The sequence below is a fragment of the Chamaea fasciata genome, unplaced genomic scaffold (assembly GCF_029207755.1).
Source record: "Chamaea fasciata isolate MVZ Bird 193981 ecotype frontalis unplaced genomic scaffold, bChaFas1.0.hap1 SCAF_2, whole genome shotgun sequence".
In the NCBI taxonomy this organism is placed as follows: domain Eukaryota; kingdom Metazoa; phylum Chordata; class Aves; order Passeriformes; family Sylviidae; genus Chamaea; species Chamaea fasciata.
In genome coordinates this window covers 47,056,030-47,070,502 of record NW_027094087.1, presented here as the reverse complement: position 1 = coordinate 47,070,502, position 14,473 = coordinate 47,056,030, and the positions used below count along the sequence as shown (strand labels likewise).

Here is a 14,473-nt window from a genome sequence, read left to right as displayed (position 1 = left end):
AAGTTCTCATGCGCTTTTAGCAAAAGGGACCTTTTGCAGGGACTTGTGATAGAGAACCAGCATTTAGGATTGAAAGGTGGTCCTTTGGGACTCCCCAGCCATGTCACCTCTCCTTGCACCTGTGACAAGGCCAGAATCGCGACTCGGTGTTGTCTTGGGAAGACAGTGCCGAGCTGTGTGCTCTCCGGGCTGCGCATGCTTGTACATCAGGGTGGGCAGAGACCATATCTAAACCGCAAAACTGTGGCTCCGCACCAGCACCACCTTTCATGTGGAAATGCAACATGTGCCCCAGGAGCTGTTCCAACAGGGACACGAGGCCTTTCCCCTGGCACTCAGCACCAGCTATGCCAGACCCAGAGAGAGCGATATGTGTCTCTCCCTGGCAGTGCTGGGTTAATGGTTAGGCTTCATGATATTAGAGGTCTTATCCAACCTACACAACTTTATGATTCCATTGAGAGACCAGCTGGTGGCTAACAAATGTTGCTTTTACACACGCTGACAAGCCGAGAGCACACGGAAGGGGAGCAGCTATAATAAAACCTCTAAGCTATGTCAGCGGGGAGCGGAGCGCACGGCAGCACGGAGGAGCAGCACGCCGCGGGTTCCTCTTCGGCCGCCTCGCCCCTGTGCAGGCTGAGCTCCAGGCGGGGGTCGCGGTGCTAATCGAGGCCAGCGATGCCGCTGATCACGCAGATCCTCGTTGTGTACGCAGCCCGAACAGGCCGCGGGCCCGGGCAGCGCTGAGCGGCGGCGGGCGGCGCGGTGCTGAAATCGCCAGGGTGCTGATGTGTCCTGACCTCTGGCAGGTGCCCCCCGCGTCCCCGGTGTGGGGACAAGCACCGCGGCGGTGACACCCGCGGGCACAGGGACCCCGCTCCGCCGCCGGGCCGCAGCCCCGCCCGCCGCAGCGCCCCGCCCGCGGGCGCACATAGAGACACCGGGCCGAGATGGCGACACCCGGCCTCGTCCTCTCGGCGGCCGCGACCGGGGGGGCGGCGATGGCGCGGCCGGGGACACGCCTCCGCTGAGGGACGCGGCCGCCCCCATCCCGCCTCCCGGTGTCACGGCACTGCGGGACGGGGCCGGTACGCAGGGGACAGCCCGGCGGGGGGCGGCGGGGCGGGGGCGCAGCCGGGGCTGCTGCGCTCCGGGACCCGGGCTGGTGGAGCCTCCCCCCCCCGTGCGTGGGGCTGTCAGCTTGCCGGCTGCCGCTCGGGCATTTCGCTTTCTCCTCCTGAGCGCTTGCGGTTTGTTTCCTGGCGCAGGGTTTGAAGCCCAGACCCAGAAATGAGGAAGGTTCTGTGCGTGGAGCCCGTCATTTTCATCTATATTTTTGCGTTTTCCCTGACGACCCCGCTGGTGCAGCAGTTCATCTACCGGCGGCTGTGGGAGCAGGAGTACAACTCCACTTTCGTGAGCGACAGCAATGTCAGTCACTGCGAGCAGAATAAAAGCAGCCCGGCTTATATCAAACAGAAGGCAAGTGGCGGGGGAGGAATAATAATTGTAAATAAACTTGCAGCCAGGAGGTGCTGCCTCAGTAAAACATCCTGTTTTGTAACCTTGAGCTTTAATTCTCTGGAAAGCCGTAGTTCTGTGACCTGCTCTCACTTCACTGTCTCCTCGCTCTAATGTTACGCTGTACGTAGTGATAATGCTTTAGAGACAAAGATCTGTTTCCAGGAAGATACTGGGACAAATTTGTATTTTAGCGGGAGTTGAAAATCGTCTGAGAGAATTGGGGACCAAATTAGCATTTAGCTGACATTACCGCGGGTACAGCTGGAGGCTCCTCCTCTCACGACCATTGTGCATGTTGTGCTTGTGAGTCACCCGTTGTCTTCTTTGTAACCACGTGAAGTTTAGCAAATGTCCTGTAATTTTGAGGAATGAGATCTAGCTTAAAATACGTGTATTTCAGAGTAATTACAAGAACGAGGAACAGGGGAAATTAAAATAGAAACTGTTGTCGTTTTAGAACATGGAAAAAAAATTAACTGATCCTTGCGTGATCAAATACAGTTGATGGTTTGCTATTCAGAGTACTAGTCTGCCTTACTGCAATACAAGGACATCAAGATGACAAGATCCCATGGTCGGTTACATTTTTAGCACTTTTCCGTAGTTCAGTGTGCTGGATAGCTAGTTGTTGACTGGTACCTCTTCCATTGCACTTCCAGTGCAGTTTTAATGCTACACTTAAACAGAGCTAACTGTTAGCTGCCAGCAGAAGAGATGGTCGTTTTCCATCTCCCTTTCCCTCTCACCCCATGTGTTGTATCTCGCAGTTCTGCAGTTACAGGTTATGGATTTGAGTGGGGCGTTGATTCAACAGTAGGCTCATCTCTTGTTTTGGGGTTGTTGCTTTTTGAATGTTGTTTTTTTTTTTTCTGAAGCAGTACACTGCTCTGGTACACTCAGTGTCCACATGATTTCTGTTGTAACGTGGGAATAGCAGAGGGAATTTATTTTCAGAAGGGGTGCAATATTGCCATACTTGTCAACAACACTGGCAGTTGGGTTGGATAAAGTGAAAGATGAAACCAGTATAGGGTCAGAAAAGTAAATGATTCACCGTATAAATTACACAGAAGTTGGGGGTACAGAAACAGTCATCTGGCATTCCCTTACACTGCTGAAAAGGTGGTACTTGAAAATTTTTGCTCACATCCCATATTTCAATCTCTCACATGCAAGACTGAACGCCTGAGTTTATCTGCCTCATTTGACATACAAAGTGAGATTGTTAATGGTACATGCTTCCAGTGAAGGTGATCAAAGAAATAATTCAGGACTTTAAGTGTGGCATAAGTTCTTTGTCATGTGACAGAAGCTGGTCTTAGTAGAAAGAATGTGAAAGTAAAAAAGTCAATAGAATTGTGGTCCAGCATGGCTTCTGGGCTGATCCATGGGGGTAATTACCAGTTATTATTGGAGTAATGCTTATATGTTACTCCCAAAAAGTGTTTTCTTTGGTATTAGCTCCCCATTTGATGCTGTGTTTGCTCTAAGCATACAATTCTAGCTGCAGAGGCCACCAAGAAATGTACATTTCAAATATGTCTTTGCATTTAGCAACACTCTCGAATTCAACCTGATTTTAAAATTGCCATCACCTATGGTTCAAGATACAAGACTTCATATTTCTTTTTGCAAAACACTGAAGCAGAGTGCTTAATTTCAGCTGAAGTTTAGGTGGTATCTCTGATATGATGGCATATTCACACTTTACAGGTCTTTTGTTTACAAATTATAGTTAATTTGATATTTGAGAACATGAGTCCTTCAAGACAGAGGTTGAATAATGGCCAACAGAACTTCTTAGTTTCCCTTTCCTGCCAAATTTCCATTCCCTGCATTTCAGTGATTGCCAGCAGGGCATGAGCTTTTGAACAAATACACTCTTGTCTGGATGCCTGGCTGCATTTTTATACCACACTAGTTACCATAGCATAACAATTTCAGTGCTCAAAACCACGCATTTATTTAGGTGTAAATGGGCCTTTGTGCTGAGTAATAGTCCTGTGTATGGGCCAAAGACCAGATCCAGTACTATTATTCCAAACACTTTCTCGAGGAAGCGTGAAGTAGGTGTTCTAGATTTTCCAAGACCTTCCTAACTGAATTAGGTTTATAGATGTAACTTTTGCTGTAAGGCCCTGTTTGGCAGTAATGTTTAAAAGAACATCTTTCTCAACAGTTAATTTAGTGTAAATTCACTCCTTATGTTCTGAGCATGAAGATGCTTTATACTAATCTCATCTATTTCAAAACAAAATGTAAAAAGGGTGAAGACAAAAATCACTTGGAGACTGCATAAAAGGTAGAATATTGTTCAAAATTGTTAGTCTTTGCAGAATTTAATTATTTTTTACAATTTGAAAAACATAGTCATCTTACAATAAAGTGAGTTTAAAGGTAATTTGAATATAAACTGAGGCATTCTGATGAGTGACTTGGATAATCCTTTTTTAATATCTCAGAAAGAGCTATATTATTAATCATTAAACAGTGTTTATCATCTCATTGATTTATTATCCAATCCATTCATTTCCCCTTGCTAGTCAGTAATATTTTATGTTATGAGCTTGTGAGTTTATCATGTCCTTTATATTGTTCAGTCTCAGGGGCTGCACTTCTCTCTTAATTTAATCCTTATATAAGTTACTTGCTTCTTCATTTTTGTTCTTTTAATTTTGAAATAGGTGATTGTAATATCTATTTCTGTCCACTGTAATTTTTCAGAGTGAATTTGCAGATTAAAAGACTAGACCTTTCTCTTCAAATATATGCAGTTCCATTGATTATTTAATGGAGTTATGTGATGTTAAAGCAGCTGAAGGTTTGACCTGTCATTTTCTACATTCTTTTTCCTTTGACTTTATAAAACCATAGAGTGGGCAGTTGCACGCCTTACACTCTAAATGGATTTTTCCTGTAATTATATCTGTAGTCTTCTTTTCAGTACACATATTTTTTTTTTTTTTTAATCTCAGCAAGTTCATGGTCATGTGTGGTATCTGGACGTGTAGCCATGTTTTTTTGTGTTGCACAACTTCTTCCAAAACAAGGACACCCAAGTTTGGGGGTTTTTTTTCATTCTTTCAAATTTGCACTTCATTGTGGTCTGGCAATAATATTTTATTATGTGGTTAATGTGGGTTGAGATGATACATTAAACATTTAATTTTATTTTTAATGTAGTAGCATTTGTTTGATGCTCATGTCTTTGAACAAAACAATCCTAATAAAGAAGCGATGTCTGCAACTATACAGAGTTCTCTTTGTCAGCAGCAGAGGAGTTAAAGATCAGAATAACATTCTCCATCTCAGTTTGTTCAGTCTTCATGGTTTTGACCCTTCCAGAATGACAGCACTTCAGGTCACTGGACAGGATGTCATGAATGCTAAGGCAGTGAGATACCATAAGGGAAGGAAGCAAAAGACTTGAGAGTGCTGGAGATCTTAAAGGCTTTCCTTGAGAACCTCAGGATCAGTTGAATTTTTCTCTTGTAATAAACCTGGTATCTTGTAAGCAAAGGAGAAGATTGAACTAGAAATTCGTGGTCTCTGCCTTTAAATATAAATATTAATTTATAAAGCATTCAGCAGCTTTTAAAATTGCCCAAAGTACATTCCTGTAAGTTTTAGGGCATTTTCGTCATTTTGGATGCAACTCAGTTAGGATTAGGTTAGCTACAGAGGAGACGCCTGAAACCTGGAGTATATATGGCTTGAATACAGGCTGAGGAGGGTGTGGGCAGACTTGCACAACTGTACCTGTTGCTGATTGAAGAGCACAATGCCTCCCACATCAGTGTTATGCCTCAGAAAACTCCAAGAAGACTTTCAGCAGACTTCACTCTCTGTATCTGAAACTTTGTCTTAGCTAGTATAAAGGGTTTGTATGAATAAAGTTGCTTCCTTTTCCCCTGCTGTCTGAACAGGTGGTTCTTCTGTCTGATGAGGTTGTTTTTGAAAGGGCTGTTGTGGCTGTTCGCTTGTCAGGTCTGCATCTATGCATTAAAAACAAGATCTGAATTAGCTTGCTGAGTGTCCTTTAGCAGCTGGCTTCATAACAATTTTTTTTTTAAAATTCAACATTGTTTAGTTCTTTTTTCTGCAGCCATTCATGCTCTGTTAAATGGGTGTTTTTCAGTTACATTTGATTTTTATACATCTGTTAAAAAGAGCTCTGAATTTTTCCCCATAATGGGTGTTTACAGTTTATTTTTTGTAGTGTTAGCTGCTGTTCCTTATGTGACTACCTGCTCTGGTATATCTGTAGAGACATCATTGATTTGGGCAATTTCTGAACCCAGAGCTTTACAGTGTTTGCAAAATCCATTAATTCACATACCTGTGAGTCAGTATAATATTTAAAGATGTATTTCACATTTTTGGTTGTTACTGTTGTTTGTAGTAGTAGTAGTAGTAAGATTGTACAGTGGGATGTTAGAGCAAATTGTGATCCGTTTACTTGCATAGTGTGCTCTAGTTAATGAATTGTTTCTTGTAACCCCCTCAGTAGAATTATTTGGGAGTGAAAATGATGTCCTGTGAGGAGGAAGCATGGGGTGTGTTCCTTAATCGATGACTAGCTTACTACTGATTTCTGAGCAGTATTAAAATAGCCCAGTGCCCTTTTGCCATACCCTATATGCAGTTAAAGATACTTACAGCTCTTGGAAATTCAAAAGGATTGTTCTCTTGTCTGCAGTGAAACTTCTCTGTCAACAGTACTAGGAGGACTGTGTCTTAAGCATTTAAGTTTTGGGTTCAAATGTAACAGGGAATGTTTGAGGAGTATTGAAGATCAAATTACAAAAGTCTGAATATGCAATATATTTTATTATAGCCTAGTATGTCATAATGTCATATAATCTTATAAAATTACATTGCACGTATAATGTTTTATAATAGTATAATTTAAAATCTATAAACATGTACAGTGATATGCATTATATTGCATACTAATAATTATGTATGTAATATTGCTACAGGTTTTTTTTCCCCAATGTATTACAGTATTTACAATTATTTTTATTTTCTCTTTGCAGGAAGTTCAAGAAAAAGCCTCTGTTTTTAATATGCAGTTGGACTTAACTAGGGCCATTCCCAGCCTTACAGTTGCCTTTGTCATTGTAGCTAATGGGGATCGCCAGGGACACAAAATGTCTTTAGTTTTACCATCAATGGGAGCTTTGATTTCTGGTATTAGCTTCACTGCAATATCATATTTTTCCTTGTCACTCTCTGTCCTATTTGCAGTTGCATTTATTACTGGAATGTTTGGGAGCATAGCAACTTTCCTTGGAGGAGGCTTTGCTTACATAGCAGAGGAGTGTCATGATGAGAAGCAGAAAACAACACGAATAGCTGTAGTGGATTTGATTTTTGGAGTTGTATCTGGATTGGCAGGACTCTCATCTGGCTACTTTCTAAGAGAAATAGGCTTTGCATGGACATTTGTGATAGCATCTCTGCTCCATGTCATTAATATCATCTATATTGTATTTTTTCTGGAAAACACTGCAGGCATATCTCAATTGCATCATGAAGCACCTGTACCCTGGAAAGAACTTCTTAGGGAGACATTTTCTGGAGTGTACATGCTTTTTAAAACTGCCCCTTATAAAAAGAGAATTTTAATAATTGTGTTACTTTTTACATTTATGACTTACTTGTGTACTCTGCTGGGTGGGACTTCGCTTTTTACACTGTATGAACTGGATGAGCCGCTCTGCTGGAATGAAGTATACATTGGATACGGAGCAGCTGCATTCACTTCTGTCTCGCTGACCAGCTTTTTAGGAGTTTACTTATTTTCCAAATGTCTCAAAGACATTTATATTGTCTTTATCGGGATGTTTTCTTACATTGGAGGAATGATCATGGCTGCCTTTGCCAAAACGACCCTGCTCATGTTTTTAGGTGAGTTCAGCATCAGTCATTCCATGGTCAGCAATGTATATAAAAATATTGCTGTGTTATCTGTAGTGAATGCAGGTGTTGGATACTGCACTTACAACCTTGAAAGGGTCATAGAGAGGTAAAATATAAACAGTTGATCAGACTGATCTAGGATTTGGTTAAAAGATGTACTGTATGGAGAAACAATGGAATTACTTGCTTATGATTTTGTTTTAGTACCGTAAAAATATATTTGATTTATTAATTTCACTGTTCTTGGATAATTGTGTCTCAGTGCACATCTAGTCTGACTTTTCTGTTGCCTTTTACTATTAGGGGAACTAAGTGCTCAAAAGTATATCACTAATACAGTTGCAATATATTTGTGAAATCCTGGATTTTAATTACTTCAATGTCTCCTGGCTGCTTTACAGTGAGAGTGCCGTCTTTGTTCTGCTTTATGCCTATACCTGTTCTCCGATCCATGCTGTCAAAAGTGGTTCTCCCTGGTGAACAGGGTAAGTGAAGTTGTTTTTAAACAATAAAGTAATACGGTGCTTCAGAACAGAGATGCACAAAGATTACCTTTAAACAAACAGATCTGTATTGGTGTTTTAAGATTGCTTTTCTTTCAAGTTCTGTATAATATGAGCCTGTGTCTTGACATTAAGGGCTTTTGGTTCTGAATTTAATATAAACAACATTGTGTTAAAAACTACTGCAAGTTTCAACTTTCAAACAAAATACTGTTCTTAAATTAAAGACCATGGGGAACTTGAAGCAGAAGAATGCTCGAGATTTACACAAGTGTGATTTCACAAGGGCTTCTACATACACAAGATTTTGGCATGCAGAGAAAGATATGCTCCTATTTTTTAGTCAATTTCTCATTACTAATTTAGAAAGGTAAGCAGTAGGTGGTCAATCTTCATAGCACTTGGAAACAGACTTGGGTCCTCAGCTATGGAGCAGGAACCCAACTTCAGGCCTGTGGCTTATAAGCATGTCCCAAGAAACGTAACATAGTACTTCTCGAAGTACTTTCCTTATAGAACACAGAAAAAAGCATGTTAGGCCTCAAAATATGTCTCTGTTATCCCATATTTTGCTTTTGGGGAGTGTGTATTTTCTAGATTTTGGGAAATACTTACTTTCTAGAAATATTTTCCTGAATTGTTTTATTTTTTGAAAGATTAATCTTCCTACACTAAAACAAAGATCTCTTTGTACTAGCAGTGCTGAAATACACCTCTGGTATTGAGTTTCTTTGCATTCTTCAGGTCTTTGGCTTGAGTAGTTTGATGCAGGAATTAGATTGCCTCTTGTCATGCTTTTCTGCTTACCTAGTGTGATTTTGGTTATGGTCCTGTGACTATGAATGCAGCTTGGGAAAATCCGTTCAACAAGACACTGATGGGATAGACTGCCAACCCAAAGGGTAGTTCAGTCCAGAAAATGTTGTTTGTTTCTTTCCAAAAATGAGAAGGCAGTTTTAAGCTGAACCAGCAGTCCTTGATGAATCAGTCTTTTCCACATGTAAGAGTGAGGATTAGAGAAGGAAGAAACAAGAAAGGGAAAAGAGGAATGAAGAACTGGAAGGGGTAAAGGATGGAGATGTGCACAACACAGGTAGTGAGGATGAACAGGTTAAAATTCAAGAAAGTAGGCATGGTGACAGAATAATGGTAGAGAAAAACAGTTTCCATCAACAAAATGTGTTGTTTATTTGTTGGTTTTTTTGTTCATTTAGAAGAAGTAGCATTTTGTAGAAGTTGCCACAGAAGACACGTTCATAGCAAAGTATGATCCTCTAGTGCTTGTAACTTGCATGCTTGCAAAAATACTGTCAACAGATGTATCTTTTGAACCATGTTTAAAAATTTCAGTATTTTGAAGAGATTTTGTTTTATTTTGTTTTGTTTGTAATTTGCCCATTTATTTTTGGCAGGTGCTGTGTTTGCTTGTATTGCCTGTTTAGAAGTTGTGACCGGCACTATGTCAATTTCAGTTTTTAATATTCTCTATGCGACTACTGTTGCATGGTTTTCAGGCTTTAGCTTCCTCCTATCGGCAGGCCTTTGTCTAATTCCACTGTCTGTCCTGTGGTAAGTATGGATCAGGAAGGTTCTTCTGACTGCCTTTGCCAGTAATGTCTATTTTGACATGAATTGAAGCTGAATAATTTAGTGCGGTAGTTCTCAAACTTTCCTATCTGCTAGTGTGCTGTAGTGGCTCTGGCTTCACACCTTTTCCCTGATCCAGCTACCTTCCCTCAGCTCTGTGCTGTGAATTTCCCCTAAACTGAAGCCTATCCTGAATGTACTGCCAGTGGGATACACCATACCCTTGGCTGCACATGTGCCTTCCCTTGGTTTGAGACCTTTACATGGTCTTTCTTCCTGGAAAGCCTTTCCCACGGATTACGTGAAAGGCATGAGATTCATTTTGCAATCCGAGCTCTTCTAGATGCTAATGAGGGTTATAAACATGACAGTCACCCATTGGGTTTAATGGAAAGCTACCTGTCCTGGTCTTTGGTCATGGGTACCTTGTGACCAAGTGCCATTAAAATCTGTATAAGATTTTAAAGCCCAAAAGAATAAACCTCTAAACATGATTAAAAAATAGGCCTCTATAGCAGTTGTGTCTAATCATATCTAGTGACCATGTAGTGATACAGACAGTGAAATACTGTTCATGAGTACTCATAAAGCAAAGATCACTTTACATTATTTCCAGTAAAAATTACTTCTTTTTAGGATGCTGAAACAAAAATTTAAATGGCAGAAGAATCACTTTTAATTAGATTTACAGTTGGGGGGAAAGATGTCTTTCTTCAGAGGGTGGCTGGAGACTTGTATATTTTTTCCTAATACTTAGACTTCACCTCAGTCACCTTTTATCTCTGCATCAGCTGCATTTTAAGATTTAAATAGGTGCAGTGATAATGCTGCAGATTTAGAACATTTCACATAATTTCAAGTCTCTTCCTGCTTCAGTATAATTCTTTACACAGTCTTTACAGAGAGGCTATACTAATGCTAATTTAAGGTAGTGATGGGTCTTAGACCTGAGGGAATTGAAGCTTTCCAGTAAAGTAATAAAATAATTGAGAAATTCAGTTATATAAACAAGGGCACAGTAAATACTTGTTCTAGAAAATATTATCTTTAGTTTAGTTCAGTGTAAGTAGAGAGTGTCTATTAAGAAAACAAACTCTACTGCAGAAAGGGTAACAGATATTTACCATCAGTCCATCTTGCAATCAATACTGTAGTACATCACCATGAATTTCTGGAAGTTATTTTTCTTTACCTTCTGTTACTAGTTTCAGGTATCTGACCCTTTGAATACCCTTTCTCTGCACCTTTCTTTTTAGAGTGTCATGCAGTGTTACAATTGGAGAGCAGAAAGGGTAGGTGTTCCAGTGTGCAACAGGCAGAGTAGTTTAGCACTGTGCTCAAAGGCAGCAGTAATGATATTGTCTGACTTGTGTAATTAGGAGAAATAGTGTCATTCCTTTTGTTTACTAAGACGCATCACCAGCTTTGTGCCACCAAGGATGGCTCATCCTGTGTTTGTTGGTGCTGAATCAGCATGCTATACTGAACTATCTCAGCTAAAGGTACCTGCCTTATGTCTGTCTTTCAGCTGGCTTCTGTGCACAAGCTGGAATGGGGAGGACTTGGCTCTGCTGGTACCTGAAGAAGTATCCAGCATAGAGAGTGCTGATAGTTGAACAAAGGATCCACATACCCGGGATTTCTAATCTGACATGCAGTGGCAGAGATCATTATGTCACACAGAAACCACAGAGATAACACAACACAATCTCCAAGTGGCCCTGCAGCAATAAGCACTAAATTGGTACCACTCAATACCCAGTCTCTTTTTAGCATTTGACTAAAACTAGCTCTTAACTATGGAAATAGGCTGGCAAGTGAGATTAATGCTGCTTCAGCGTGAAGGAAGAAAGATGGTAGGATGATACTTTTTCCACTTACCCCTTCTCAAGTTTGAGAATATCAGCTGTGGACTGTGATACATCTTGTATCACTGTAAATTGGGTGACGAGATAAGCTTAGCAGCCCAGAGGATGCTGGCAATTCTGTTGAAGCCGTTACAGCTTGTGCCAGCTGAGGATGTGGTCCACTGTGTACATCATGAAAGGCCTGTTTTAACAGTGAAGCCCCCAAACTGTCTAAAATTACTAAACTAAAAAATAGTTTTTTGCTCCAGAAAGCAAACTGGAGGCAGTACTTACACCTGCAGTAAGTACACTTGCTGTTCTGCAGCTAGCAGGGTGTTTGTGTAAGTTTAACATAAGATGTGTGGACCTTGCCTGTGACTTAGTTCTTGAAATGGATTTTCACACAGGACTGTCAGAAAATTTCCATCTTGCAGAGTGTGAAGTTCAGTCAAAACCTGCATTTTGCAGAGGCCATATTGCACATTTATCATTTTCCATATATTAAGGACTGCATCTCTGTTTTGTCCCAGAGATACTTTTTGTTTTCTAGTTACTTGGCTTAAATGTTTCTTTTAGTGAAAAGCTATGATAGCATTTATCTGTAGATCTTTATTTTTTTTAACAACCCTGAAATGAGGTGACAAAATCAGAATCATGAATCTAATCATCTTGCAATGAATGCAGCTTAATTTATGAGCACTTGAACAGCACTTCTAATCTTCAAAGCACTTTACAAATGCTATTAAAAACGTCCTTCCATAATAGATACTATCCTCTCTCTTGCATAAAAAATTAACAGAGGCCAAGTGACATGCCCAGGGCCCCAGTGCTAACTGGTGAGACTGCCCAACTTAGGAATCAGTTTCAGCACTGACTCCTTACCCTTTCCCTTAAGATCTTTAAGTGGAAATTATCCTGAGTATTAGGTTCTGGAATGCATAGCACAGCAGAAGTGTGAAGATAACACCATGTTAAGGACCACTCCCATCTGTTGATTTTGTTAAGAGTTTGGCAGCCAATACTGTTCTGATCTCTCAACATTGTGCGTTGTGCGTGACTCTTTTTCCCCAAAACAGATCAGGTGGAAAAAGCAAAACAATGTAAAGTGGTTGCCATTTAGAGAATGAAACCTCTAAGAAAGCAACTACAATGACTTCACATGCACACAGCATCGGATAAAAATGCAGACAGATATAGCATGTGCTGTATAATTGATGAGCTGCTTACAGCCACTGATACCCATCCTCTGAACAGACTCCTGCAGAACTTCTCAGTGGTACTCCACCAAAAAAATAGTAATACCAAATTATGATGATACTTTTATAGATCCTTTATAACTGAACAATTTCATTCTTTCCAAGTTATGTATCATGATCACAGAGAAGCCTGGAAGAGGGTTCCAATAACTTAAAGGGAGAGCTTGCAATATTCAGGAGACTACTATCTGCTCATCACAGGTGAGAACAGGGCCATTTATCCAGGCCAGAGGGCATGTGCTAACACCTCTAGGCAGCTCTTAACACTTTATCCCAAACTCCCAAGACTGATGTTGCCAATTAAAGATCATTAGTATTTTCTCAGTAGTTTAGACAAGAGCCAGAAAATAAAACTGCTTAATGCCTTTGAGGTGCCCAAGCTACCGCCAACTTGTTGGAAACATGAGCTGAGTTCTACAATAACCAGTGAGTCCAAAACATAATGAGTACTTGTAGAGAGATTAAGAAAACACTGATGTAAAGGATTTTAGCACAAACATTACATTGTCTTCCTTGCCTCTTCACTATGCAGTTATGTAAGGCTTTTTGAAATTAACTATTGCACACAAAACTGCCTGGTAATAAAAAAAGCAAATGCAGAAGAGGTGTGTACCTTCACTTGCTTTTCTTCAGTGCACACCTCTTCCGGCACTCAGCTCTCAACAAAGGGAGCCACTTCCACAGTGGTGCTGTGTCAGTCCAACTGGGGACAAGCACATACACCTCAGGAATGGCTTTGTTATGATTTAACTGCACAAAGTACTTGCTGTGAGCAAAGTACTTCTGGTAGATGGGACATTTAGAACTAGCTATAAATTTAGGTCAAAACACATGGAGGATATGAACTGTGTTTTTAAAATGCCTCACATGGTGCAAGCTGAGGAACCAAGTATTAATATGCATCAGATTATTAAAGCAAAATCTTCTAAGTGTATAATAATTTCTTTATTTGTGTATAAATACAAATTATTTTGACATAATAATAATAAAGCTTGTTTTTTAAATTCTGTTGCATGTGTAGTTCTTGTGCTTTTAAATTTTATTTTGACAAATGGCCAATGGCGTGACTGATAGAGGATTGCTGGTGTAAACAGGAGCAGAACTATGGTACCATCTATTTTTTATGGTCATAACAAACTAACAGCAGAGCAGGAAGATGTGCTTTTGTTTCCCTCCTGTGCCTGGGGAGAGGAAAGGATGCTGCCCAGAACATTGGCACCGTGAGGAGGTGGGGAGCTGTAGAGTAGGGACAGCACTGCCACCTGCAAGAAGCCAGGGTGGGGGCTTGTGTCTCACCTTCCAGAGCAGCAGAGCTGGAAGTGCCTTCCTCCCCTTACCCAGGCCAGATCTGTCCCAGGTCCAGTGCCCAGCACACCCCACTTACTTGCTGCAACGTGCAGCACCTGCTTTACAGAATGAGGCTTATACAAAATGGAAAGAATGGGCTGGGGCAGAAAGCCCAGTCCACAGCCCAACTGCCTGCAGCACTGAGAAAATGAAACCCTTCCTTTTTACCTCAAAAGCTTTTTGCCTCAGTTCTGCTTGACTCCCTTTTCTCTACTAACAGCATAAGTTCTCACATGGGCCTCTTACACATACTATTTGCTTTCCAGCCTGGCTAACCCCTAGGATTAGCTTCCTTACAGACATAATGAACAATGCAACTTCCTGGCTCTGAATATGGCTTGATCTCACCCAAGATTATGACAAAGTATACTAATCTTCTTCTGGTTTTACACTGCACTAATGAGAAACTCTAGTAAATTACTTGCCTTAATACCGTTTTGCTCAGATGCAACAGCATCTATCTTTCAGGCAACACTGGGAA

The 14,473-nt window shown here is 40.9% G+C and overlaps 1 protein-coding gene across 3 annotated transcripts; it reads left to right on the top strand.

Annotated features, from left to right (window-relative positions):
• Positions 1–960: 960 nt before the first annotated feature.
• On the top strand, positions 961–13,649 carry SLC46A3 (solute carrier family 46 member 3). 3 transcript variants are annotated; one of them, XM_066175943.1, is made up of 6 exons: positions 961–1,091; positions 1,272–1,485; positions 6,567–7,440; positions 7,854–7,937; positions 9,368–9,524; positions 11,071–13,649. In XM_066175943.1, exons 2-6 carry the CDS (start codon positions 1,294–1,296, stop codon positions 11,156–11,158), a joined length of 1,395 nt encoding a protein of 464 aa, XP_066032040.1. In that variant the 5' UTR covers positions 961–1,091; positions 1,272–1,293; the 3' UTR covers positions 11,159–13,649. The 3 variants fall into 3 exon arrangements, with proteins under 3 accessions (XP_066032040.1, XP_066032039.1, XP_066032042.1); XM_066175942.1 differs by lacking the exon at positions 961–1,091 and having other exon boundaries at positions 1,113–1,485; XM_066175945.1 differs by lacking the exons at positions 961–1,091; positions 9,368–9,524 and having other exon boundaries at positions 1,113–1,485.
• Positions 13,650–14,473: the final 824 nt, after the last annotated feature.